The sequence below is a fragment of the Xiphophorus hellerii genome, chromosome 23 (genome assembly GCF_003331165.1).
Source record: "Xiphophorus hellerii strain 12219 chromosome 23, Xiphophorus_hellerii-4.1, whole genome shotgun sequence".
Taxonomy (NCBI): domain Eukaryota; kingdom Metazoa; phylum Chordata; class Actinopteri; order Cyprinodontiformes; family Poeciliidae; genus Xiphophorus; species Xiphophorus hellerii.
Genome location: NC_045694.1, coordinates 26,832,223 through 26,858,603, shown reverse-complemented (window position 1 = coordinate 26,858,603; position 26,381 = coordinate 26,832,223). Strand labels below are relative to the sequence as shown.

The following is a 26,381-nucleotide window of genomic DNA, read 5'->3' as shown; positions in this document are numbered from 1 at the left end:
TTGCGTCTTCTCGCCCCCAGCGGAGTCTCGCGAGGACAGCTTAATTCGTCGTGAGAAAAGAAAGGATTAGCAAATGGAGATGGCTGTCATGGTCGCTATTTGAACGCTGAAAGGTTGGCGTTTTGATGTTTGTCTAAGCTTTTATGTAAACGAGTTTGGTTTGTTTACGGTTTAAAATGATTATTGTTCAGTAACAAAGTTTTTTTTTTTTTTTAACTGTCGTTGTGTTGTTTGGTAAGCGCTACGTTGGCAGGTGAAACATTAGCCTCCAGCTAACGGTGTTAGCGGGTGTTTTTGTTGTCATAGGCTTAACGCTGTTGTTAATTTATCTTAAGTAACGGTTAAAGGAAAGTTGCACCTTATTTAGAGAAGTTAGCTAATGTAATTTAGCATTTTTACTTAGTGGCGTGAAGGATGCCGATGTGAATGCTAGGGTAGCTTTATTGAGCAATTTCTTCGCATCTCATCAAAAACAATAACCAGTTTATAGATATTATTCAGTTCATTCTGTAAGCTACGAGCTGTGAATACAAAGTTAGAAGATTTAGTAATAGTGTAAAATATGATTCAAAAAGTTTTGCTCTTCGTATTGGATACAATAAAATCATAATTTTTTGCTTACTGTGTCTTTTTTAGCCAGTGTATTAGATACTGTCGAGGTTTAAAATTAGCTATTTGTTGAATAATAAGCTTAAAGTTTTGGTAAAGTTATTTCCTTCAGCTCTCCCCAAACAATTTTCTTCTTCTTGTCAAGTATTTGCATCGAGATTAAAAGTAAAAATGATTAAAAATTGTCTTTTCAAGAATTCATTTTTCAAACTAAGCAGATTCAAATGTCAAATATTAGAAAAGCACTTATCAGGCTTTTTTTCTTATATCTGTACCCATTATAACTGATTCTGTAGAGATGGTAATAAGCTTCAGGTGCTTTGCTAGAGTAAATATTGTCAAATACAACTGGAGGTAAAATTATTACAAGACTACTCTCATTTTTATGTAATTTTTAAAACTTTAACCAAATGACGTGCATGCTCTTTGGTTTATTCACTTGTATTGACCAAAAATGGCGAGAGTTCCTAGTCATGATATATTTACTAAATGGGAATAAAAACATATTTTTTCTCAGCATTTGACTTTTAATTACCAATCAGGTTTTGATCTCCGATTGGTACCTCCCCCCCAAAATATCACTTCAATCTGTAAAAATTCCTGATCCTCCAATCAGCGGCTTGGTCTTTTTAAAACGGTTCACTCCCACATGCAAATCAGAACAGGACCGACTGGAGTCTTTACAGCCAAAACGCGATTTGCTCACGTTTGTCTCGTTTGCATCAGGTGCAGCGCAGAAATCCGGCCATGTCTGAATCTCTGTACGAGAAGTTTCTGGCCCCAGAGGAGCCCTTCCCTCTCCTCTCCCAAAGAGCCAACCTCAGCGATGTGGGAACGCTGGACGTCAGCGAGTTCAGCTGTCAGCTCTCGTCTTGTCACAGAACAGACCCTCTGCACCGTTTCCACAGCAACAGGTGAGGAGAAAGCGTATTTCTGTACGCGGAGACGTCTGGGCTGCCTACCGAACGCAGCACAATGTTAAATCACAAAGCGGTCACATGATTACTAAGACAGTTCCAATAGATGAAAGTCTATAGTTAACAAACATTCAACTTGTCTCTATAGGTACGCAATAAATCAATGAATCTTATGATTAATTAAATCGACACCAATTATTTCCATTTTTATAATTTATTGTTTTTCTCTTTTCTCTCTTTCTATCAAAAACTGGATGACAAACATCTTCAGTCTGGTGTTTTGGTCCCAATCAGCTCTTTCTTTAAAGAACTTTTTTTACCGAGACTTTATAGTTGATTTTAGTTGTTGTTTCTGCTGTTTTGTTTATTTATTTTGGATATTTAAAACGTCTTCCAGTTTCAGTGTTAAATGTTCATTACAATTTAAAGTTTATTCATCTTTGAGAATGTGTTCTTGCATCATTACGCCATTGCTAATTTATTGCTTAAAAATGAGCTCAAAACAACAATATTTTTGTTTATTCCAATGACTTCTGGGACAGTGTATTGTCCAGGAATATTGGTTATCATGACAGGCCTGGTTATGTTTAATCTGATTTGGTAACAATGTGGAGAAAATGACAAAATTCTACATATTCAACCAGAAAATCTTAGAAAACATCGACCATTGTTTAAGCTCCTCGACCTGCCGGCTTCACATCCACAGATTTCTTCAAGAAAGTTCTGCCTGATTCAAATACTGAACTCATCCCTCATTTGGCATTTTTTAAAACAAACTATCGATAAATCTAAAAGAGCAATCTGGACAAGATGCTACTGCACAATTACAGGCCAATCTTTAAAACTCCATTCAGCAGCAAGATAACTGAAACTGCATCCGCAGAGTCAGAGCAAAACATGTAGTTTTTATTATCCTCTACTCTGGAACAAACTTCCAGAAACCAGCACAGCTGCTGAAACACTGATTTCCTTTCAATCAAGGCTAGAAACCTTTTTGCTTACAGTTGCATTTGATTAATTTCAAATGAACATCATAAATTGTCTGTTCCTTTTATTTTTACGCTGCTTTACTCGTTTGCCGTTTTATTTTCTTTTTAGTCGTGCAAAAAACAAAAACTTAGAAGTGAATGAGGTACAACAGCATTTAATTTCCTAATAAGGTATTTTTGAATTTGAAATGCTTTGTTGCTGAAAGTGTTATATAAAACAAAACAGCTCTTCCCTATTTAGAGCACATTCACCTTGAACTCAAACAAGTATTTTGTGTTTGTTGTCTTTGCTCTGTGCCTGTGTCTTCTCATTGAATTACCACAGTTTGTTTTGAACTAGAACGTAAACAAACTATAAAGTGATATTCAGCAGTGAGCCTCACACAGCAAATTATGTTTTTGTTACGTTTTTTTAAATGTAGCTTCAGTCATTCCAGCTGCACCCATTGGCTTAGCTTCTTTAAATTGATATACAATAGTAACCACATAACATTTACTGTTAAAAGATGGTATATAACAATTTTCATTAAGTTGTTTGTCACATGTGCTTTGGTCAAAAATATTCTTTGGTTTGGCTGCTTCTGTTTTTGTTTTTTAAGCAGACTTTGATCAGGACGACTCCATTATCTGTGGAATTATTTCTGATTCTTATAGTTTGTCAATTGGCACGTAAACAAACACAAACACCGGCATGTAGTCAGTCTAGCATAGCAGTGAGGCCTGCGTTCGAGCCGTCAATAAAAATCTCATTACATAACATGCATGACGTGTGTCAGTGTGAGGTCATCTGGCGTTATTGGTTCTTGGGAAGAAAAGCTTTTGTGATCAAAACACAGTTGAGGGGCAAATTAGAGACACGATGACTAAGAATGAATTGCTTATTAAAATTAATGAAAAGGTTTCATCTACTGAGCTCCTGGGAGAAACTCTTGGCTTATAGAGAAGAGCCAATGGGAGTATAAATGTAGATTTTCTTCAGACGAGGAATTGAAAGGTTGCTTCTCTTATGTTGTTGTTTTATTTGCTTTACTATTAGATGTTTGACCAAGGTACGTCTATGCATGTCTGGAAGTAAATTAGATCTGTTTCTCTTGCAAATAGGGCTGAAAAACCGATCACTATAAAAGGGTTTCATGGCGATCCACATCAATAATTATTGATTAGTTAAATATCTGAAACACAGCCAAACTGGTGGCGTTTTCGTTCCTGTTTTATGCAGTTTTCCCTCCATGTTGTCTTTTTTATTTTTAAGCAGTTATGAGTCACAGTGGCGAAACCAGAAACTGCTGCTGCACCAGTTACTCAACAGGTTGTTGCTAGGTAACCAAAACCGTGAGTTAGTTGACACCACCAACCTCAAGGTTTCCCCCAGAAAACTTGCTACGCTCGGTAGTTGGGCACGAGGGCAATTAGTCTTCCAGAGGCCCGTCGTGTTTTTGAGTTAAAAAATGTTTAAAGTTGACAGAAAACGTGAAAATATCACTTGGTAATCATGTGTTATTGAAAGATTGAAGATTAATACCTGAACACCAACTATAAAGACTTAAAAATGCAAACATTTAAAAAAGACTTGAATAAAAAAACAATGCTTAGCCTGGTGGGGGCACAAGTAAAGCCTGGTGGCCCGCCAGGCTTATAATTCATTGTGGGAAATCCTGAACCTTGCTTAGCTAACAGTGCTCTCACCTGTGCAGCTAAGGCACAGGTGTCAAACTCCAGTCCTCGAGGGCCGCTGTCCTGCAGTTTTTAGATGTGCCACAAGTACAAAACACTGGAATGAAATTGCTTAATTACCTCCTCCTTGTGTAGATCAGTTCTCCAGAGCCTTAATGACCTAATTATTCTATTCAGGTGGTGCAGCAGAGGCACATCTAAAAGTTGCAGGACACCGGCCCTTGAGGACTGGAGTTCGACACCCCTGAGCTAAGGGCTTTCCTCTGCCTACATTTCCCAGAATGCTTTGTGGTTTCGGATTGGAGTTCAAGGAAATTCTTGACCATCAGACGTATTATCGATCCATATCGATCGTGATTCTACTGTGATACATGTCGTTGTTCATTTTGTTATACTTCTATAACTAAACTAATCAATAAAGCAATTAGTGAACCAATTTTCAAACTATTTGCGTCCCGTTTAGCATGTTCTCTGCGTTATAAGCTCATACCTGACAGGAAGCCTTGTTCCGTCAGAACCTGTGTCGCATTGTGACGGTCTGCTGGTCGCTCTGTGCAGGTGGAACCTCACTTCCTGTGGGACCAGCGTAGCCAGCTCAGAGTGCAGCGAGGAGCTCTTCTCCTCTGTGTCGGTCGGCGATCAGGACGACTGCTACTCCCTGCTGGACGACCAGGAACTGACGTCCCTGGATCTGTTTCCGGAGGGCAGCGTCTGCAGCGACGTCTCGTCCTCCATCAGCACATACTGGGACTGGTCCGACAGCGAATTTGAGTGGCAGGTGGGCTTTCAGGAGGTCTCTGAGGGCAGATATTTATTTCTTAGGCTGTCTTTACGTTTCCGTGTGGATCTTTTTGTTTTCCTCACCAGTTGCCGGGAAGCGACTTTGCCAGCGGCAGCGACGTCCTGTCCGACATAATCCCAAGCGTGCCGAGTTCACCGTGTCTGTTCTCCAAGAGGAAACCGAAATCACACACCCACCGCAACCTGGACGAGCTGCCCTGGAGCGCCATGACCAACGATGAGCAAGTAGGAAAAGAAACACAAAACTGTTTCCCCGTCAGTCGGAACAAAAAAGCTAAACGTGCGGTTTTTGGGTCCCGTCCAGGTGGAGTACATAGAGTATTTGAGTCGGAAGGTGAGCACAGAGATGGGCCTGAGGGAGCAGCTGGACATCATCAAGATCATCGACCCGTGCGCTCAGATCTCTCCCACCGACAGCGAGTTCATCATCGAGCTCAACTGCCTCACCGACGAGAAGCTCAAACAGGTGAACCGCGCTCTGAAACACGACAAAGTTCCCAAAAATACAAGTTTTAGGTGATTTAAAGCTTTTGAAAATGCTTGGTTTCTGTATAAAGTCCTTGATATTTTGTAATCAACTTCAATCAAACATTTGATTCAAAGTGTAGATTTGAAAAATGTTACTTTCAGATAGAATCAGTTATTTTCATACAGGTAATAAAAAGACACATGCATCTTTTTTTCTTGCTCTCTGAAGTTCAGTCAGACTAAACTTTCCTTGTAGGTTTGTTAGAATTACTAAAATTATTTCTATTTGCTAAATGCCAGAAAACTTAGCAGGAGCGTTTTTAGAGATGTTTTTATTTTGTAACTTTTTTTGAAAATTGAATTGAAAGCATTTAATTTGAGAAGGAAAGTCAGTTAACTTAACCCGATTTGTTTGGATTGTTTCACTGTAATGGATGTTTGTTATTCCTAATGGATCAATGACTAATTGATCTGTGTAACTGAAATTAATTCTGACTTATATTTTTTATGTCAAAGTTATTGAAATTGGAGGATTTTTCTTTTCCAAATTAGTGTTTTGTTCTCAGACCAGTCAGGTTCATAAAGTGAAACATTTCAAAACATAAGCACTACCAAAATAATATTATTAAGAGTAATAAAGGATATCATGCAATAGTTAATCTGTATTGTTTTTATCTCTAAAGTGCAGAGCTGGAAAAGTTTGAAAACTCTTGAAAATAGTAATAGTGGGCTTAAGTTTTTATTGTTTTTATTATTTATTGAAAGGCAGTTTAATGGTTTCAGTCCGTTTCATTCCCAAGTCGTTCCATCAAGTTCTAACGTAATGCAGAGAAGGGAATTTTTTTTGTTTTTGTTTTTAGCTGTTAAGTACAAAATGACCTCAAAACGCTGATCATTTTTTTGCCTGTACCGGTATCAGGTGCGGAGCTACATCAGGGAGCACAGCCCCCGGCTGAGAGCCAGCAGCACCAGGGAGGGCTGGAAGAGGAGCAGCCACAGCAGCGCCAGCACCGGGGGGGTGAGCGGCGTCAGCAGCAGCAACGCCAGCATGGTCAGCTCCGCCAGCTCCTCCACGGGCTCCACGGCCTCCAACTCTATGGCCGGTGAGACCCAGGAACAAACGTGGCCGACCTGAATTCTCAAAGCCTCCGTCCGGTGCCTCTTGTTCCGGGTTTTTCCTGAACAGATTTAACTCGACAGGTCAAAGCAGTTTCAGTTCCTTTAGAGCTTCTTGCACTTTTCCGGTAACAGTTTGCATCGTGTTCCAGGTGGCACCGCCTCAGCCTGCAGCGGGAGCAACATCAGCAGAGCTCACAGCGACGGAAACCTGTCGAGCGCCGCCGAACGCATCCGAGACTCTAAAGTACGAAACTTTTACTGGTTTTAAAAATGCTTGTTTTTCTAATGCTGGTGTCCTACTCCTCACAAGTGGTGGCCCGCCAGACTTATAATTCACTGTAATAGCTGATCTTTTTTCCCATATTTTTTTTTTTTTTACATGTTTCTATTGATATTTTTGTTGAACTATCTTTTCTCATGAGCTCCAAAGATAAAGGTAATTTTATTTATATAGCACATCTTCAGCAACAAGGCAACACAAAGTGCAAAATGTTCCAATCAAATGAAGCATGTAGTTAAAGCTAAAGTTTAAACCTAAATCTGCCAGGACTCAAGTGTATAGAAACATGCTATAGCAATTTGTGATTGTGAATTTTGTTTTATCTTTATTTTATTTACCTCCTTGCTCCAGAAGCGATCAAAGCAGCGGAAGCTTCAGCAGAAAGCGCTCCGCAAGCGTCAGCTGAAGGAGCAGCGGCAGGCGCGTAAGGAGCACCTGAGCGGCCTCTTCCTGAACGAGGAGGTGCTGTCGCTACGGGTGACGGAGGAGGACGACCACGGAGACGACCTGGACATACTGATGTGACACCAGTGAACCAATCAGTGCTCCCTCTAGGCCTGCAAGCTTTCAGCCTAACCCGACGCGTTTCGTGCGCTTGGCAGTGTTTCGCTTCCAGTGGTCTACGACTTTAGCTCGACGTGCTAGTGCTTCTACTGCAACGCTGTAATGACGCTGCTGACGCTTTGAGAAAATACCGATCACGGTTTAGCCTGCTTAGCACCACAGGCTAGCTGACACACAGCTAGCAACAAGAGGACTGCTGCTTAGAAAAGCATTTATCAGCTGATCCTACTAGAACCTCGACAGACAGGAGGGCAGATCAGGAATCACTGTTTTGTTTTGTTCTTTTCTACAAAATGCTCCATAAAAACATTTCTATTATTTTTCTTTTCTTCAACATATTTGAAGTTGCAGTATGTAACTTTTTAAATGGTTTTTACATATTTGTTAAAACTGTCTGTGACGTGACAGTGTGGTACGAGACGGATAATGTGTGAAAAAAATCAAGGTCCGCCCACCATCTGCAAAAAAACAACCAATCAGGAGCCGGAGGAGGGTCTTATTGCTGTCAATCATGCCTGTGTATCCACTTGCTGAATGTGCTAAGGGCGGAAACTTTTTTCTTTAAACAATAGACTTCATAACATAAAAAACATTCAAATGTAATGGCAACGACCATTTTACATTTAACTTTTTTATTTTTAGATAATATATCTTAAATATTCCCCACTGACTAATAATACACTTAGCAAAAGTATAAACAATTGGGCTAATTACTTTTAACAAAAGAGTATGCAAGTAAATGAACAGGAAAAAAGACGAACTAAAAAACAGTAAAATTAAGAATTAAAAGCAAACGAAAATAGAACATGGGGTTTATGGTGGAGAAACAACTTACTATTAGAGAAAAATCAATTATCTGCTGTCATTGGTGGCCATGCTAACTAGCATCAGCAATAGCAAACTGAGCAACCCCAGTAAAACTAAGTTAAAATCAAAAAGAAAAGTAAAACTTGGGGCTAACAGCAGAGAAATGACGCACCGTGACAGGAAAACAGTTTATCCACCTTCATTAATGCCCATGCAAACTATTGTTACCATTAGCAAAAACAAAACAGTAAAAGTGTGAAAATCAAAAATAAAAATAGTGTGTGGAGCTTATAGCAGAGAAACAACTTATCGTTACAGGAAAACCATTTATCTGCTGTCATCGATGACCATGCTAACTAATGATAGCATTCATGACAGAGTGCAAGGGGGAACTGTAAGCAGTACAGGATTGATTGACAGCACTAAGACCCTCCTCCTGGTCCTGATTGGCTGTTTCTAAGTGGTGTATTTCTGCAGTGAGTACTGGGGAAAAAGGCAGAAGAGTTCTTTTTTTTTCACAGGTTATGCGTCTCATACTGTCACGACATACTAACATACTTACATGTTTTATCAAACATGTACAAATATTTTTATAAAGGTTCCACACTTGCAGCTTTAAATGACGTCTTTAAACGACATGCTTGGGTTGCAGCAGCAAACGATAAATTTCTGCACCACGTTTTGTGACATGAACCCAGACTGCAGTCAGTCTGGGTTCAACTTACTGTACATGTGGGCGGTCTCTGTTTTTTTTATTTCCATTTTGTTCAGCCTTCATTCTGTCAGAGTTGAAAACAAACGGTTCTTCATTCTAGAGGTTTCAAATGAAGTGAGCTGGTCTGTCTTTCTCTCCGCTGAGCCAAGGCTTAGAGGGAGCACTGAAGCCCTGCATGTTTAAACCGCTCTCCCCCCATGGGCCAGCAATTAGTTCATTTTATATCCTACACTTGCTAAAACGGCTCATATTTCTTGTAAATAGTAACTCTAACATCCTGCTTTGGTGGCGGCTTCAGCTCAGTTTGCTTTGGGTCAAGTTATTGGTTATTAGAGCTTCGACTCTTTATATTTGTCCCTTATTATGCTTGTGTTGCCGTTTTTGTGGCGTTTCATTGCGTTCTGAAACTCGGACGTTTGTCTTTGGGTGAGCGTGACTCAATGATTTGAGTCAAAAATGTCAGCAGACATAAAATTGTATTCTCCTACTTTTTCACATTTCAGCTCAACAAAATGTTGACGCAGCGCCACAGAAACAGCCTTTTTGGAAAACTCAAGCTATTGTTTTAATTTTTTTAGATTTAACCGCTTTGTGTTTATATATTTTTTTGTTTCTCTCCGTTATGTTGCGACTCTTTCACTCCTCCTGAGCTGTAAGGTGTTTGAACCGCTGCGGTTACTGCCACAAACGTCTGCTGTTTGTCATTTATTTGAAATGTTGCCGTTCATATATATAAAGATCTAAATTACAACCGTTATGTTTTAAAAACAGGTTTATGTCTTCTGTAGCGTTGAAAAATATTAAGATTCTATTTTGGAAATTGAAATAATTTTGAAAGACATGTGATTTAAAATAAAAAAAGAAGTGTGTGTGAATAAGGTACCAAGAACTGCTGAAAAATAAATTAGCTTAAAATCAAAGTCTGAGTGGAGTCATTGCTGTTTAACTCCTGGAGTTAGAGTAAGGTTTTTATTTTATTTTTTACAAGAAAAACCTTATTTTATTTATTTGGTTTTTTTTATTGCCTTCTGAATAACAATTTTCCATGTTAAAAACATTGGCTAAGTTATATGTTACGGTTGAATTAATTTTACTTTGGACAACCCAACACTGTTCAAAATGTGCTGAGTAGAGGACAATAAGGGGTAGCCTATTTTAATGTTTGCAATAATCACAAATTTTGCGATGTAGTTTAAAGATGTTGTAAAAAATCACTGCAAGAATCACTATTTGAAGGATAAAACGTTTTTTAATTTAGTAGAGAGAAGAAGAAGGGAGTGAGACGATGTATTCGCTTGTTGCTTTATCAAAACATGTCGGGTAAAATCTACCAACAGGCGTTTTTCTCTGTCTTACATTAAACCTGATCGTTGCAGTTTTCTCAGGAGCCTGTAGAGGGCAGCAGTGCTTCCGGGTGTCGATGCGGAAGTGGCGCAGTGCTTGTTTACTCCCAGCTGCGTCTCTGCTGTATTTTATCGGTAGTTGTGAGCTGAGCGGTCCAGTTGTTTCCACTCCTCGGCTGTTGGAGCTGTCGTCGCGTTTTCAATGGGAGGTCGCGGACTTCTGGGGAACCAGCCGGACTCCATAGACTACTCGGTGCATGAAGCCTGGAACGAGGCTACAAATGTCTACCTGCTCGTCATCCTGGTCAGCTTCGGCCTGCTCATCTACGCAAGAAAGTAAGCACGGGGTTTAAACACGACCACTGCACCTCTTTTAGCTCACGGAAATAGTGAAAATATAGGTCCTACTTCAGTGTATCACTCCGCACTAATTCCATTTTCCTTCGTATCTACCGTGTGCATAAAAGAATCTATTTATTTAAAAGTTTTGATTATACATTAGTAAGTGAACTCCAGATATTTGTAGTATACTGATGACTGCACGAATGCCAATTTGTTTTACAATAGAGTAAGATATAATATATTTACCTTGATATTGGTGCCTTTTTTGTTTGTTTTTAGTTATTTATTTACACAAGAATAGCATTCAATATTTTCTGCTTTTTCATAACAAAGAAAAATGACGTTAAAGGGGCAGTGCTGTGTAAAATTGACACCTGGTGGAACCGGGTCTGTTGAGCTCATTCTACCGAACTACTTCGGTGATAAAAATGTTAAAGGCTTTTAAAGGAGAAACGTTGTGACGACTTCCTGAAGGCGGAGTTTCTGAAAGACCAGGAGCTTCTTAAAGAGACAGAGGCCCATTTTCAAGACGTGAATTTGCAAAGTCAAATTTCCTTTAAATCATGTTTGATACAGTATTTTTAAAACAACTGAAGGTAACATAGTTATCTGATTGTGCTATAAAACGCCACTACATGCCTGGAAAATACATAATACTGCCCCTTTAAACAATATACCTTATGATGCACAATATAATAGCTGTCAATGTTTTTAAAAAAAAAGAAGAAAGAAATTGCTAAATTTTTGTTGGTAGGCAGTGGTAACAAAATATATATTAGAACCTTTCAAACTAGACATTAGTGGTTATCCTACATTACATGGACGCAAACTGGAAAATTATTTCCATTTCTGAATGGACTCGCAAGTGCAGCTCCTGTTTTCCAGCCCTGCACCTCAGACACAGGAGAGAAAATGGGATTCACGCTCAGCTGTTTATAACCAAACTTGTAAATGTAATTTGTGGTGCGTGTGTTACGCCCCTTATGAGTAAGGACTCTATCTGTAGGGGAATAATAAAAACATGGACACGATGTCACTGCTTTCGTCTCCAGTGTTGTAATGGAGGAGCAGAGGCGTCGCGTTCCCCTACATCCGATCAGACAAAACCAATCGAAACTCGAATGATTAAACCCTCATAACTTAAAATCTAAAAGGTTGAACTTTTCAAGAATTATAACCAAACATACCCGGAAAAGTGACATTAAAGAAAAATACATTGTTTTTAAACTTCATTAAACTTAGGCTACCCTTTACTGTATCTGTCTGTAGCACTGAACTTGAAAGACCAAAATAATCGATCGCAGATCACTAGATCTTGTTTTCCCTTTTGGTTGTCTAAAATAGTTTTATAACCACTACACGTGGAGCCAGAGCATTGGTGTCTGCAAATTCTAGACACTAACAGGTACCATAGAATTGCACAAAAATCTGTGAGGGACGGCAGAGTCTCTGCTCGAAATTCTGTGAAAGAGGTGTACGGAGCCTCGTGCCGGAAGCCCATTAAAATGCTGTCTGCATCGTTTTAAACTGTGTGATTGTGAGCGTGAGTGGGAATAAAAATAGCGACAGGTATTTTGTTCCATATAACACAGTAGGAGTGTAACAGGTAAACCTTCTATGGATGCAAACTCGACTAAAAACCCACCTGTTTAGGATTGTATTTGAAACGTAATCAATTACAAATTTATTGATGGAACCTGACTTAATGTTGTGTTTTGATTGTTGATTCTATGTTGCATTGTGTTTCTGTGTTTGTTATGATGTAAAGCACTTTGAAATGCCTTGCTGCTGAAATGTGCTATACAAATACAATTTGATTGAAATTTGATTGATTTGAAACACTATGAAGGCATTTTTTTGTTGTCGTGATGCTGCTTATGTAAACCTGTCGCGATCCCGACCAGAAACAAGAGGAAGATCATGCGGATCTTCACGCTGCCTCCCACCGTCGGCAGCAGCCCGGAGCCCAACTTCTACGACAGCCTGCAGAAGGTGCGGCTGCGGCAGCAGCTTGAGATGTACTCTCTGGGTGAGCGCGCAGCCTTAAAAAGTGTTGCATCATCACGAGTCTGAAATTAAGGCCTTAAAATGTCTTGAATTCCTTTTTTAAAAAGTAAGTTGGCCTTTGATTTGTTAGATTTTTTTTACGCGAGTCTTTTCTTTCCTTCAGATATTTAAGAGTATTACTCAGACATCTTCATTGTGGCTTCGGCTAACTATACTTCTTTGCTAGCTTTTTTTTTTTTGCGCCTATCATGGCTGTGATAGTGCAAATTTATCGCTAGTTGGCTGGACGAAGTTTGTACATTTCTGTGGAGATTTAGGTCTTAGATTCCATTCACAACGGTCCTGAAAATGTGTTAAACAGTCTGAAATTTGAGTTGGAAAAATCTGCAGAAACCCTGGTAACTTGATTTATTTTTTACTTCTCATCAGTTTCTGCTCCTGGAAACTTTTAACATTGAGTTAACCATGTATAGACTTTTGAAATCAGCCACCGGTGTTGTTGATGTAATCTTTCTCTCCAGCTAGGAAGTTTGAACAGCAGCAGCAGCAGCAGACTGACAGTGTGCAGCTCTCCATGGAATGAGAAACAACATTTTCAGCCCCTTCTCATGAGTTTCAGTCTCCCAGACGGAGGTGGACTTGGACTCCTGTCAGAATCAGAGATGGTGCGCGCCGTCAGGAGCGGACACAGCTGGATGGACGATTAGACATTAGCAGAGAGTGAAGGCGTGCGGCATCTCTTCAGCCTGCAGCGGGGAGAGCACAAATAAGCGAGGGAGAGCGCGGAGAATTTAATGGACGTCAATATTTTGTTTATCGTTCATGTTCGCACACATTTAAACCAGTGGTTGTTAAAGTAAAGAAAAGAAAAGTGGAAATGTGTTGTTTATTCTTGCATAAAGCCCAGATCACGACGCTGATGTGACGCCAGAGGATGAGCTCAAAGACGTAACGGGAACGTTCTCTCCGTCGAATGTGTTTGGTGACCCAACAGTGGGTTGTCCTGGAGAGATTCTCCGCATCTGTATTTCGTTTTGAGACTTTTGGTAATGGACATAAAGACATTGTTCATATACACCAGGGGTCTCAAACTCCAGTCCTCAAGGGCCGCTGTCCTGCAACTTTTAGATGAGCCTCTGCTGCACCACACCTGGGTAGAATAATTAGGTCAGTAAGGCTCTGGAGAACTGATCTACACAAGGAGGTAATGAAGCCATTTCATTCCAGTGTTTTGTACCTGCAGCACAGCGGCCCTTGAGGACTGGAGTTTGACAACTGTGATCTACACAGTCCATAAAAATGTGCTCATCAGTCTCCCTATGATATTCCAAAAATGACATTTTGAGATGGTGTGGACTCAAGTTTTAGAACATTAAAGCTGTGAAGAAATTAAATATTACTCTGATTTACTGCTTGCTGCTGTGATTTTTATCAAGCTCTACAGTATTCATGATGCATCAATGTAAGGGATTATCTGCATTTGAAGATCATTCCTCTTGAGGAGGATTGGGGTCTTCAGAACAATGATTCCAATACGCGTGTGTGTGTGTATGTATATATAAGCCTATGTGTGTACTTTTGGCCACGTGGATTATAGGAAGTCTACACTCAAATTTAAACATGTCCATCTGGTCCTTGTTTTATTTGGTTTTTTCGGAACTAGTGGCCTTTATTTTGACAGTAATCCAACAGGAAGGCGATTGAAGAGGAACGGGTGAAAAGTTGGGCCGAAACGCTACGCAATGCTCCCTAGTTTTTTATGAAAAAAATGTTGAAGTTGCGCAACAATTACGCAATTTTACAACTGCTCACCAGTGCAGATGTCCAATATTAAAACTCTATTCGGGCCATGAATATTCTAAATGTCTGACCAGAGGTGTAACTTGCTAAAATAGTTTTGTGTGACATCTAGTGGCCACATTACGCAAATGTTTGATCTTTTGTACACTGTACTGAAAAGATGGTTATGGTTATCCCGTTTTTGTTGGCTTTATATTCGGCACACTTGAGTTTTAGTCCAAAATAATGTGAGCATCAGCTAATGGTAACTTAAGCAAATACAAGTCATTGATTAAGTAAAAAAAAAAAAAAACTACAAAAACCCATCAAAACCAACCTGGCTTTGTGTGAAAATACAATTGCTCATCCTGTTAAGGTATTTTTCGGTTCAGTTTCACGGACCACACTCAAAACTAGTTGATATCGCCAACGGAAATAAGAACCACTTAAATAGAACTTGTCTGACATCATAAAGTAGGCTAAATGGTCTCGAAAAGCAACACACCACACCCAGATTTCAAGAAAAAGTGACAAACATCGGCGACTGCAAAAGGTTACGATTTTGGGGCACTAGCAAAGAGCCACTATCCACCAACACGGAGATGGTAAGTTGAAGCACTGATGCAGATTGGCCACATCAGACTTTGCTGTAACTGATGGGAGCAGAAACTTTACACAAATCTACTTTTAATGACTGGATAGAACCCGATATTAAAACATTTGTTTTTGATGGGAAGATATTTAAAAACTGGATGAAAAACATTAAACAAAACAATGAATCGTTCAAAGATGACCAAGTCGTTGGGACAGAATTTATTTTGAGGGAAACATTCAACAAATTGTTCCAGGCGACACCAGGAGGTTCCCTTTGTTTTGATATTTCAACGGCTCGACCCATGTGTCTGCTGATGACAGGAAGTGGAGGTCAGCCCTACAATAGTAAACGCTGCCAACGCTCTGGTGGAGGAAACGGCGCGGCGATGAACAACACAATGAAACAGATGGCCGCCATTCGTTCAAGGCAAAAACTCATCCGATTTAAGGCTCTCGCGTAGTGCACATTCAGTCTGGACTTCTCTCTTTGGGCCAAGTGTTTGAAATGGAAAATTTACAGCATCTTTAAAACAAAAAACGATAGTTACACTTACACACATTAAAGTTGATAGCTGATGCAGTGTAAACAGTGCTTTGGTGCATACTCCTCTTTGGAAAGTTGTCTTCCTGCGTTAGCTCGTTTAACCTTGGCTTAATGGCTTTCTTTTGTTTTTTTAGCGAATATTTACAGAAAAGCTCCAGATGTTAATCGTGCAACGTGGCTTCCCTTGCACCTCAACCCACAAGATGTATCGAGAGTGTCAAAAACAACTAGTTCTGAAACAGGAGAAATAGCAACTATATACAGAGAAGGCCAGCAGCCAGTGGCAATGAAAACACAAGAGGCAGCGTTAAAATCCAGCCGTTTGGTCGGAAGCGAACCAAATCCGTATATTTTAGAGGAAAGTTCAAGTGGCGAGAGCCACCGGAGTGCTCGTGTTAAAAGGCATCGTGCTTCACTGCTGGACAAAGCCCCGTCTGTGGGGACAGACGTCCAGGTCGTCCACACGGAGCTGGCTGGCGTAGTCGGAGTCCCAGTCCCGGAGGAAGAGCTGCTCCGCCTGGCTGGGCAGCGTCTGCTGGCCCTCTTTTACGGCCGGGCTGGTCTGGTTCACCACCAGGCCCACACCGGCCGTGTGCGTGAAGTAGTTCTGTGACCAGTTGGACGTGCCTGAGAACGGAAACGGGATTCAGACAACGATGTACTTCATCCGAAGTTTCGAAACACGGATCAGCCGTGTTTCCATTGGCCCTATAAATTGTGCAAATTGGAATTATGAAAAAAAAAAGTGCTATATATAAACACAAGTTAAAAAGAAAACAAAAAAACAGTTTTGAAAAGTTTTTGTGCTAGGATGAGTTGGCTTTTTTGTGGCATATTTCACAACACTGCAATGGAAACACTTTTTACATCTGGAGTCCTGTGATCAGTAGTAACCGGATGTTACTACTGGCAGAAATGACAAAAAAGACAACAGAAAGTGGTGGGAAGATAATGATATGGCATGACTTTTAACGACTTGTCGCGTGAACAAACTTATTTACGTGATTTTAATTGTGTTTTTCATTTAATGGAAACACAGCAGTTGCGAAATTGTCTTTGTTCAACAGTAGAAGAACAGTAGCTGGGTTTTTGCTAAATGGAAAAGCGCAAATTCTGGAAAAACTCAAGTTTTTTGAGAAAAGGTTTTTGTGCTACGATGAGGCGGGGGGGTTTTTTGGCCGTTTTTTTTCTAGAAAAACCATGGAAACTTAAGAGTTTGAAAAGTGGAAAATTTTCTAGAAAAAAAACTTGGGACATTTCTGAGGTTCAAAAGCTGAACATTTTTCAATTTTGGAAATTTTAAGTTTTAAATGTCAAAAATCTGCAACTTTTGACATGTAAAAATTTCCATCTTTTTTTCTAGAAAACCTTCCGGTTTTCTGAAGTTTTCTTGATTTCTCTGTTTTTTGGCAGAAATGTACTCTTCTTGTTTTCCTATTTACAATGGCCCTAAAGCTCCATTGTAGGCGTAAAAAAGCCAAACAGACGATGCAGGGAGCGCGACGTACACAGAACCGGGAGTTTCCGTCATACGAAAGGTGTGTGCCAATATGAACGACCTGAAACCACCTGACAATTTGTGTCACTTTGGCTTCGGATGAAATATGCCAAAGCTTAATGCTCTGCTTCCCGGCAGAATATAAACACTTTTCAGCTGTTTTTAGCAGAAAACAGGTTGATCTACCTTAAACATAAAGTTGTAATTCTGTGCAGCATACCTATATAGAGCACTCTGTCCGTCACCATGTATTTGGCGTGATTGACCCGTGCGAAGGGGATCTTCATCTGCTCTTCTGTTGACGGCACCGTAAAGATTTTCTGCAAACAGAAGCAAGATTAAAGTCACTTTTGTTTTTATCATCGTCATCATCATTAGTACTTGTTCTGGTTTTGGCTACAGAGCTGATGATAATCTCACCACATCAATGTTGCATTGGAGGGGAGCCCTGCTGAGCACCAGCAGGGACTGCAGGAAGATGAACATGGAGGCCGGCGAGTGCTCCCAGCAGCTGACCATCAGTCTGACCTCCACCCCTCTGGTGCACGCTGCGGCGCGCAGCCTGGAGTCGATGGCGGGCCAGAACCTGCAGGATTGAGACACAAAGAAAGTAAAAAAAAGAAGAAAGAAAGAAAGGTTTTATGTGTTTAATCAACCGGTTGGACGCACTGTACTGGCTCTGTGTACTGAGACAGAGGGAGGTAGTCCATGACCGATATGTGGATGAACCTCCGGGCGTCGTCGATGACTGACAGGATGGTGGACAGATCGTCGGAGCGCCCTCTGGCTGAGATGGGCGGCGGCGCGCTCTGCAGGGAGACGGAGGGAAAAAAAACAAACAAAAACAAAAACATGGAGGTTTGGGCTTCTGGGAACATAAAAGCTGATAAGAAACCAGACGAGCGGTGGACTCACGGACAGGTAGACCTGAGCAGGGACTCCGTTAAAGTTTAGGTCCAGAGGTTGGTCGGCGCTGGACAGAGCGGACAGACGGGCGGGCCAGAACGGAGGGAGGGAGCCGCTCTGGGCCCCCCCGATGGCCCAGTACACCCCAAAGAGCCGAAAGGCATCCTGAGCCAGGCAGCTGCAGTCCTCCACTGACAGACCCACCTCCTTCACCTGCCACACACACACACACAGTATGCTTTCACAGGGACGAGTCTTAGAGAGACAGTGTGACTTTGAATATCCCTTATGATTTTATATATCATAATTATGACTTAGAAAGGCAAAAGTCATAATTTAAATTTTCAATCTCAATTTTGAGTTTTACTTTTGTAATTTTAAAACTCAAAATTATAACTTTTGCTCTCACAATTCTGACTTTAAAACTTGTAATTATGATTTATTCTAATAATGCTTGTTATGCAAATAATTGATTTACTTTTATTATGACCTTTTCTCTCATAAATGACTCATTGTAATTATGACAATAAAACTTGATATGACTTTTATTCTTGTAATTTTGATATTAACATTCAATAATATGACTTATTTTCATAATTAGTATTGTAAAACTTGAAATTATGACTTATACTTGTAATTATGACTTTCTCTTGGGCTTTTATTTTTTCTCTTTTGTGGCAGAAATGGGCTTCCATACACAACAGCGCACCCTTCTAAAGGGGAAGAAAACAAGTTATTTTCTGCATGTTTTGAAAATAAAAGTGTGGCGTGCATTTCTATTGCAGAGTTAAAGGGGTATGGATACTTATGAAAGACTTTTTTTTTCTCAAAATGAATCAGCTGAATGATCAGCCCACTGAATTACATTTCAACCAAAGGATGGGAAACTTCCGCACATTAGGTTAAATTCTTTTGAAATGGCCTTAAAACACGTTTCTCCTGCAGCACAATCTGGAGGGGAGAAAAATCTCCATGCTGCTGTACCTGACTGAGAGAGCGCCAGTCCATGTTAGCGCTGCCCAGGTAGAAATGCTTCTGGTCCACAACCCAGAGCTTGGTGTGAACGATGCCTCCAGTCACGGCGCTCAGGTTCACCCCTCTGACCTGTGCACCTTCCGGAAACAACATGGTGGATCATCGTTAAGAACACGGCTCTGAAACGGCAACGTGGCGCTGTAGCCGAAACATGATTGGGGTTCCTACCTGCTGCGCTCAGTTCTGCTGTGTCCTGCGTTGAGGTTTGAGGGGCGTTGACAGCAATCTGGAGTTTCACGCCTCTGGATTCAAGTTTCTTGAGCTGCTCGAAGACTTTCCTCCCCTGAATAACGCAGAAACACGGGAGCATGAAGAAACCCTTCAGGGTTTCCTTTGCGCGTAATTTATATCAGTGCAACGTAGCTGCAAATAAAACGTCTCAACACATTCAAAATGTTTTAGAAGCCTGGCGGGCTGCCAGGCTTCACTTGGCCCCCCCACCAGGCTAAGTGCCATGTGTTTATTTTAAACAGGGTTTTTGAAACACCAGTAACAGCTAAGACGGATTAAGCTAGGTTTATAGTCGACACACTGAATTGTCCCGTCTTTGCACCTGCCTGATGGCCTCACACACTATGAGGCCTGCTCATGCGTCTCCAAATTTTTGTAACTTTTAACATGATTTGAGACAAAAACACAACATCCACCCTGTTTAAGTTACATGGTTGCAAAAGGTCAATACTCACCCGGAAGTCTGAGGGGTTGGCTGATTGGACGTCGCTGTCCCGCAGCGTAAAGTAAAACGCAGCGATGTGGACCGAGCTGTCGGCCTCGTCCAGCAGACGGAGCCAGCTGTCTGCGATGCTCGGCCCGGGCGACGAGGAGGACGGGTACAGGCCGACGGGGATGCTCTCCACCAGCTGCACTCTGCAGAGCACAGAGGGACGTTCTGGGTCATCTTTCACTTCATATGGCTGGGAGGAACCAAACCTCTGACTGGCGAGCCCCTTTTCTGATGATACTTACCGGCAGTCTGAGCTACAGTGCTCCGGCACCAAGCCGACGCCCTCCAGCCGGTGCAGCTCCAGCTGCGCCGCTAGCTGAGCCACGGACGTGGGAAGCCCATAAAACCAGACGTGCAGGCCGAGTCCTCCCACCAGCAGCAAAAGGAAGAGAGAAACGGCGAAGCACATCGACCTCTGTCAAACAAAGACAGAGACGCACATGACTCAAACCCAACACGGCGTGCAACCGTCCTGCATTCCACAGCTCTGACTGTAGGGTGTGGCCAGATTCCTTCAAGTATGACTGAAGAAGTTCACACGGCCATGAAAGCATTGATAGACAGACTTAAATCTGATCTGCGGGTCCAAAACTCTAAAAATGTGATCTTTTCCCAATCTGTAAATGCAGGTAATGGCAACGTTGTGCTTTGTGGAAGTTGTTGCCAAGTAAAGAAAATCTTATAGTTGAATACACTGATTAAATGAAGTTGTTGTTTTTTTTACCACATGTTGAGAGAGTAAGAAAGACTCAAGAGAGTACAGAAGAGTTCTACATCTGTCTCGTCATGGAAGATGCTGGATTTGGAAATCTTAGGGTTAAGGTAAGGTTGTGTATTGTCTCAGCAAGAGGCATGGAGACTGTCTCTGTAAACCTAGACGCTAATATAAGATGCTAAAGCTGCTTTAAAAGCTCTATTTGTTGCATCCCACGAGTCTTTATGAAGGAAAGTGGAACTCACCTTAGTGGACTGGGTGGTCTTCTCACTAGCTGCTTTTTTTGGTTCCACATAAGAGGTGGAGTCATCCATACAGGGTTCTTCTACTTCAGAATCTGGAAGCTTTGTTTGGCTTTTGAGCGGTTCCTGATGTTCCTCGACATTCTCTGAATCGTTGCCATCGGATCTTTCGGTTGCCAGGTCGGCGTCCGAAGACGATCGGCTGCTCTGGGATTCAGTTGCTTTCACCGGCTCCCAAGGCGGTTCTTCTTCCATAATGCACTCCGTCTGCTCGACCACAGCGACGTCAGCCTTCTCTTCAGATTTCTCGGTGTCTCCGCAGGCGGAGAGGGTCATCCCTGGGTGTTTTTCGTCTGGCTTCTGGCTGAGGACGCTCTCCTGCAGGAGGGAACTCAGAAGTCCTTCTGGTGTGCTACCCACTTTAGTTTTGGAGTGTTTGTTCTTGTCTTGCTCTGGCCTGAGAGGAGGTCTGGGGCTGGCGATCATGACACCCTGAGTAGACTCTGAGATACTCTTGGTTTTCGGGGCGGCGATGGCAGAGGTGTGATCCGCTGCGGCAGCTTGTTCCGCGTTGCTGGACATTGAGGGCATGATAAAGCTGGGAACACGGACGGACGGAGGAGGCAGCGCCAATTCTCCGACCTCGGGGGGTTTGGACTTTAAAGTTTCCACGCTCACACTTCCGGCTCTGACAGAAGATTGCGCTACGTGAACGGGGCCGTCTTTTCTGGGAGAGGGAGGATCGGTGGTCTGACTTCCTCCACCCTGTCGCTCGGCGGTCTGACCTCCGCTGCCCGGTCGCTCGGTGACCTGACTTCCGTTGCCCATTCGCTCGGCGGCTTGACCTCCGTTGCCCGGTCGCTCGGCACCCTGACTTCCGCCGCCCATTCGCTCGGCGGCCTGGCCTCCGCTGCCCGGTCGCTTCTGGTAAGTGGGGATTCGGGAGACTGGTTTCCCACCTTTTCGGTTCATATCTTCTTTCTCCTCGATTTCTTTCCTCTGGGTCCTTTCATCTATGTGGAGTGGATCCAGAACAACCCGGCAACCCTTCAGTTCCTGAGGAAGACAGATGCATCGTTTGACTGCAAGGCTCTGGCTCTGAATATCACCATGGTAAGACACTAAGATCTACGTAACATCGTCAACAGCAGCCGCTCCAAGTTTGGCTCAGTGTGCCATCTTCCTGTAGCACAGAAACGACTAGCACACACACACACCCATTCAAATTAGCTGCATAAACTGGCCCACCGCAGCCTGCGAGTGTTTGTTTGCTCACATGACACCGCCGTGACTACAGGATCAATTCATTCAAAGTTCTTCATAGACTCAGAGCTCCACCTGCTCTGCTTCTGCGGTTAACATTTCATAAATATGCAGGAGGCTCCATGGCAACCGCAACACACTGTTCCTTCAGGGCGTCGGCAGTGTGAGGTCACATTTCAAGTTATTTCAGAGCTGCATTGACATCTTTGCTCCTGCTGGAGAGATGGCTGGAAACGTCTCTTTGAACAGAATATAAATAGTCTAAAAAAAAATTAAAAACAGGCTTTTTCCCCCGTAAATGCTAAACATTAAACAGTAAGAAAGAAACAATATTACATATAGGCCCGTCACAATAACAAATTTTACTGGACGATAAACTGTTCAAGAAATTAATGAGATTAGAAAAGATTTTGCTTTTGCGCTTTATGTAATTTTTGAAATTGTAGAAAAGTTTGTTGCTTTTCTGTAAAAAAGAAAAAAAAAAACAAGCTATTGCATAATTTTGCTCAACTACTTTCAAACACTACTTTGTTTGCTTCGAGGTTATAATGAGAGGATTACAGGGGAACGCTTTTACCAGAACTAAATAATGAATTCTCCATGTTACGACTTAATATGTACCAGTGGAGCATTCTGCTGTAGAACGAAGTGACAATAGTTCAATAAGAATCTGTTGATAAAGGAAGTTCATTTATCAGCATACAAACCAACATGATTCATGTTCAATTAGCCACACTTTGGGCCAAAATGTATTATTCTCATCCATCCACACTACTAGATAACGCTACTATTAATGCAGCACTTTTAAACCACCACTACTGTTTTATGTTTACCTTTAAAACAGACAGACGTTAAACTATGGCCCCTCCAATCAGATTCAACAATGACATCAAAAACACATTTTGATGGGGCGTGCCGTGGTGGCGTAGTGGTTAGCGCGACCCGTATTTGGAGGCCTTGAGTCCTCGACGCGGCCGTCGCGAGTTCGACTCCCGGACCTGACGACATTTGCCGCATGTCTTCCCCCCTCTCCTTCCCTGTTTCCTGTCAGCCCACTATCACATAAGGGACACTAGAGCCCACAAAAGACCCCCTGGGGGGTAAAAAAACCCCCAAAAAACCCCACATTTTAATGAGCCTCTCTTTCAAAGAAATGACAAAAGAGTAATACCTGAAGCAGCACTGCATTACAAATGCTAGGGTACAAAAACAACTAAAATAAATGTTTTAAATAGACAGCTTTGCAGCTGTAAGTGGAAGCAACCAAATCAGAAAATTGTCCACCCATCACTAACTTTGAGCTTACTCCATTCAAGCCAAGCAAAGTCTACATTTCCTGTTGTAGCAAAAGCGTGTTTAGAGTTAACCTTCCTCTGGTTCAGAGCTGGTAAATCCCTCCCCACTGAAGTCATCCAGCAGGTGAGAGTCTGACCTGCTGAGATCTGACGGGAAGCAAAACAAAGCAGAGAACCGAGCAAACACTGAGCTTCCTCAACAAAGAGTCAGGGTGTTCAGGGTTCAAAAGAGAGAAAGGAGCCAATGGGAGAAAGTTAATCACACAATACAGTTCTTCTTCTACTAGCATCTATTAAAGAAAATAAAGACTGCAAGTATCAGTGACAAGTTCACTTCAATAATTTGTTTTAAAAATTAAAAATCACACAGATTAAGCAGACCCAAAGCAATTTATTATGTTTATGTGTGTGTTTGTTTTGAGGATTATGGCTTACAGATCATGGAAATGCAGAGAAACACGGTTTCTCTGATCGGTAAATTATACAAGACCAATTACAAAAAGCAACTGTTGTTCCGTATCTGAGCATGATAATGGAAAATTGAGTGAAGCCCTCTAGACTCCAGAGGGACGCATAAATACAGCCTTCAAGATAATTTGCTCAAATATTATTTTATCAATCAAATCAAAGCAGTTTTTATCTGTATACTGCCAAATTACATCAATCGGTCCGTCCACTTTTTGGTGAAAATTTATGCAAAACTGACAGATCCCCCGCACTTTTTTTTTTTACGCTAATGCCCAATTTATTAAAAACCTGCAATTTGTGCAATATCCACAAAACCTGTTAAAAACATTGGATTTAAAGGACAAACTCCCACCTGCAGGTGGCGGTATTTCTTACGTCTACCCCACTGCTGCCTCAAACATCGTTGATGTGGAGTTATAGTCTGTGATTGATGTGAAAAGCAACAAGTCACATTAACCGTCATACATAAGCGGAAATATCTCAACATTTTTTGTTAATAATTTAAAATTACCGCCACAAATCTGCAAAAAAAATTTCAAAATAATAATAATAACAATAAATCCTGGATGGACTAATCAGTTAATTCAATATTATTCAATTTTAAGTAGTAAGAATGCAGAGACAGCTATTTATTAATATTTTAGCATTCTCTTAATGGGTTTTATTAGTATATTCTTTCACAACCGGCCCTTTAAGAACATTCTGGTCTAATGAAATATTGTTTGCAACCTTTTCCTAGAAAAAAAAACCCCTCCACAACACTTAGTTTAATATTTAACTGGGTTATAGATAAAGACACTTCCGCTGCCTTATGACATTTCCTGTTAATGACCAGTATCTCCTGCAGGGAGCCCCAGCAGATACTGGTCTGTTTTGCCGTAACGGACCACGTTACAAAGTATAAATTGTTTTATCCTTCAGTGATGGGCCTCTTACCCGTTGGTCCGTCTCCTCAGCAGCTTCCTCCTCCAGCTCTGCCTCACGTCTCTCCATCACTTGGCTCGGGATGGCCTCGGGCTCCGACTCATCGGCATCCTGACAGAAACGGACCGGTTAGAATCAGCTAACGGGGTGCAGCACTTCCGCACGACACTAAATATGCTGTACATGCCGTCCACAGGGTGATACTGACAGACTGCCCGCTGGCTGGGTTTAAAGCTACGGCAGTAATATAAGTTAGTAATATTGAGGGATGAAAAGGCAGTTTAAGCTTCTAAAGTGAAAATTACTTATTAAATTACGAAAAAACTTACCATAACGCTGTAGTGTACGGGTTATAGAGTATAAAGTTTTAGGCTGTAGTACGGGACGGGAACGGGTTCCCCCTCTTGAAGGTGCAGTTAAGGTTAGCTCCGTACAGTTAACTTAAGCTAACTGCTTTAAATAAACTAATACGAAAACGGCGAATAGTTCTGACGAGAGAATTAAAGCAATTGGCACCAGTGGTACAAACGTAACCCTTTTTAAAGGAAGAAAAGACAAAAGTAGTTTGCTATAAACGTCGCTGCTCCTGCCGTTGACGCTAACGAGCGAGCTACGTGGCCGTCCTCCTTTTTTTTGTAGTCCTCAGCAAGCAGCAGCAGCGGCGGCGGAGGAGGAAGAGGAGGCGGAAAGACCGAGTAATAAAAGCACCCACCTCATAATGCCGATTCAGATGCGGGCGTGTCGACCTCCGCCTCGGCGTTGGCTCTAACTCGACCCGATTCGACCGTCTGGACCGCAGCACCATCGGCATCCTGGAGCGGTTTTAATAACGTAGCAAAGCAGATTTGTGGGACGAAGGCGCGTTAACGGTCGGAGCGGAGCGTCAACAGTAATGAGAAGGAGCCAACGGCGGCGAAACAAATGCCAAAGCAGCGGTCTGCAGAAGCAACGTTACCAAGAGAACCTGTCTTATAAACGCAGCAGTCAGTGGTGGTCTGGAGATGACATGTGGAATTTGAATGGGTCGTCCTTCACCGAGATACATAAACAACAACTTGAAGTAACCGCGATTTCCTGTCAACGCTGATTGGCGGTTGGAACAGAAGAGTAGTTGACGCACGGACGTCAGTTGGGAACGTCGCAGCCATATTGTGAGTGGCATTTTAAACCTGAAACATTTATCATCTAAACACAAAAATATGAACCTCTATTTAATTCTCAGCTCCTATCTTTGAAACACACTCCCAGTTATCTCTGTAATATGAAACCACCATCAACGTTTAAATGCAGATTTAATACACACCTCTTCAGAATTGCCTTTTTTATTTGTAAATCCCTTTATTTTCTAATAGTTAAATGTCATTCTATTTATGACATTGTTCAGTATCCTTGTTTGTTCTGTATATATTGCTTGTCTTTTGTACATTTGACTAGAAAAATGCCTTTAAATTAAATTAAATATTATCAATTTGATTTGATATGTATTTTGTCGCAACATTTTCTTTTTTTTTCTTTTATTCCTTTATTATATATATTTTAAATGTCTGTTTTTCTAGAATGTTCTGAAGTTTGTGGCATATTAAACTCTCTTTTAATAAAATTCTGAAAGTTTTTGTCTTTCCTTTGCCTTTTCAAAGCACTTTGGATTCCCCTTGCTGCCATATAAATAAGCCCGATTTCATTTACTTTCTTGATCAAATAGAATAGCTCCGTTAAATGCAGTTGAATTATGGTAAATAAAATCTAGTGGACCATATTT

At 41.5% G+C, this 26,381-nt stretch overlaps 3 protein-coding genes across 5 annotated transcripts; 2 read left to right on the top strand and 1 right to left on the bottom strand.

Moving 5' to 3' along the window:
• Positions 1 to 13: 13 nt before the first annotated feature.
• On the top strand, positions 14 to 9,863 carry fam199x (family with sequence similarity 199, X-linked). Its single transcript, XM_032555779.1, has 8 exons — positions 14 to 113; positions 1,336 to 1,523; positions 4,748 to 4,967; positions 5,057 to 5,215; positions 5,295 to 5,456; positions 6,378 to 6,561; positions 6,727 to 6,821; positions 7,209 to 9,863. Exons 2-8 carry the CDS (start codon positions 1,357 to 1,359, stop codon positions 7,380 to 7,382), a joined length of 1,161 nt encoding a protein of 386 aa, XP_032411670.1. The 5' UTR covers positions 14 to 113; positions 1,336 to 1,356; the 3' UTR covers positions 7,383 to 9,863.
• Positions 9,864 to 10,340: 477 nt separating this feature from the next.
• smim19 (small integral membrane protein 19) lies at positions 10,341 to 14,045 on the top strand. Of its 2 annotated transcripts, none has more exons than XM_032555782.1 (3): positions 10,341 to 10,622; positions 12,533 to 12,741; positions 13,157 to 14,045. In XM_032555782.1, exons 1-2 carry the CDS (start codon positions 10,489 to 10,491, stop codon positions 12,699 to 12,701), a joined length of 303 nt encoding a protein of 100 aa, XP_032411673.1. In that variant the 5' UTR covers positions 10,341 to 10,488; the 3' UTR covers positions 12,702 to 12,741; positions 13,157 to 14,045. The 2 variants fall into 2 exon arrangements, with proteins under 2 accessions (XP_032411673.1, XP_032411672.1); XM_032555781.1 differs by having other exon boundaries at positions 10,347 to 10,622; positions 12,533 to 12,657.
• A 1,039-nt stretch (positions 14,046 to 15,084) lies between these two features.
• Positions 15,085 to 25,688, bottom strand: pld7 (phospholipase D family, member 7). Of its 2 annotated transcripts, none has more exons than XM_032555777.1 (12): positions 25,335 to 25,688; positions 24,635 to 24,733; positions 20,676 to 21,728; positions 19,958 to 20,130; positions 19,678 to 19,858; positions 19,160 to 19,274; positions 18,941 to 19,068; positions 17,966 to 18,169; positions 17,720 to 17,859; positions 17,471 to 17,636; positions 17,271 to 17,370; positions 15,085 to 16,179 (listed from the first exon to the last, which is right to left on the bottom strand). In XM_032555777.1, the coding sequence occupies exons 1-12, from the start codon at positions 25,431 to 25,433 to the stop codon at positions 15,965 to 15,967; spliced, it is 2,673 nt and encodes an 890-aa protein (XP_032411668.1). In that variant the 5' UTR covers positions 25,434 to 25,688; the 3' UTR covers positions 15,085 to 15,964. The 2 variants fall into 2 exon arrangements, with proteins under 2 accessions (XP_032411668.1, XP_032411669.1); XM_032555778.1 differs by lacking the exon at positions 25,335 to 25,688 and adding an exon at positions 24,952 to 25,274.
• Between the last annotated feature and the right edge of the window lie 693 nt (positions 25,689 to 26,381).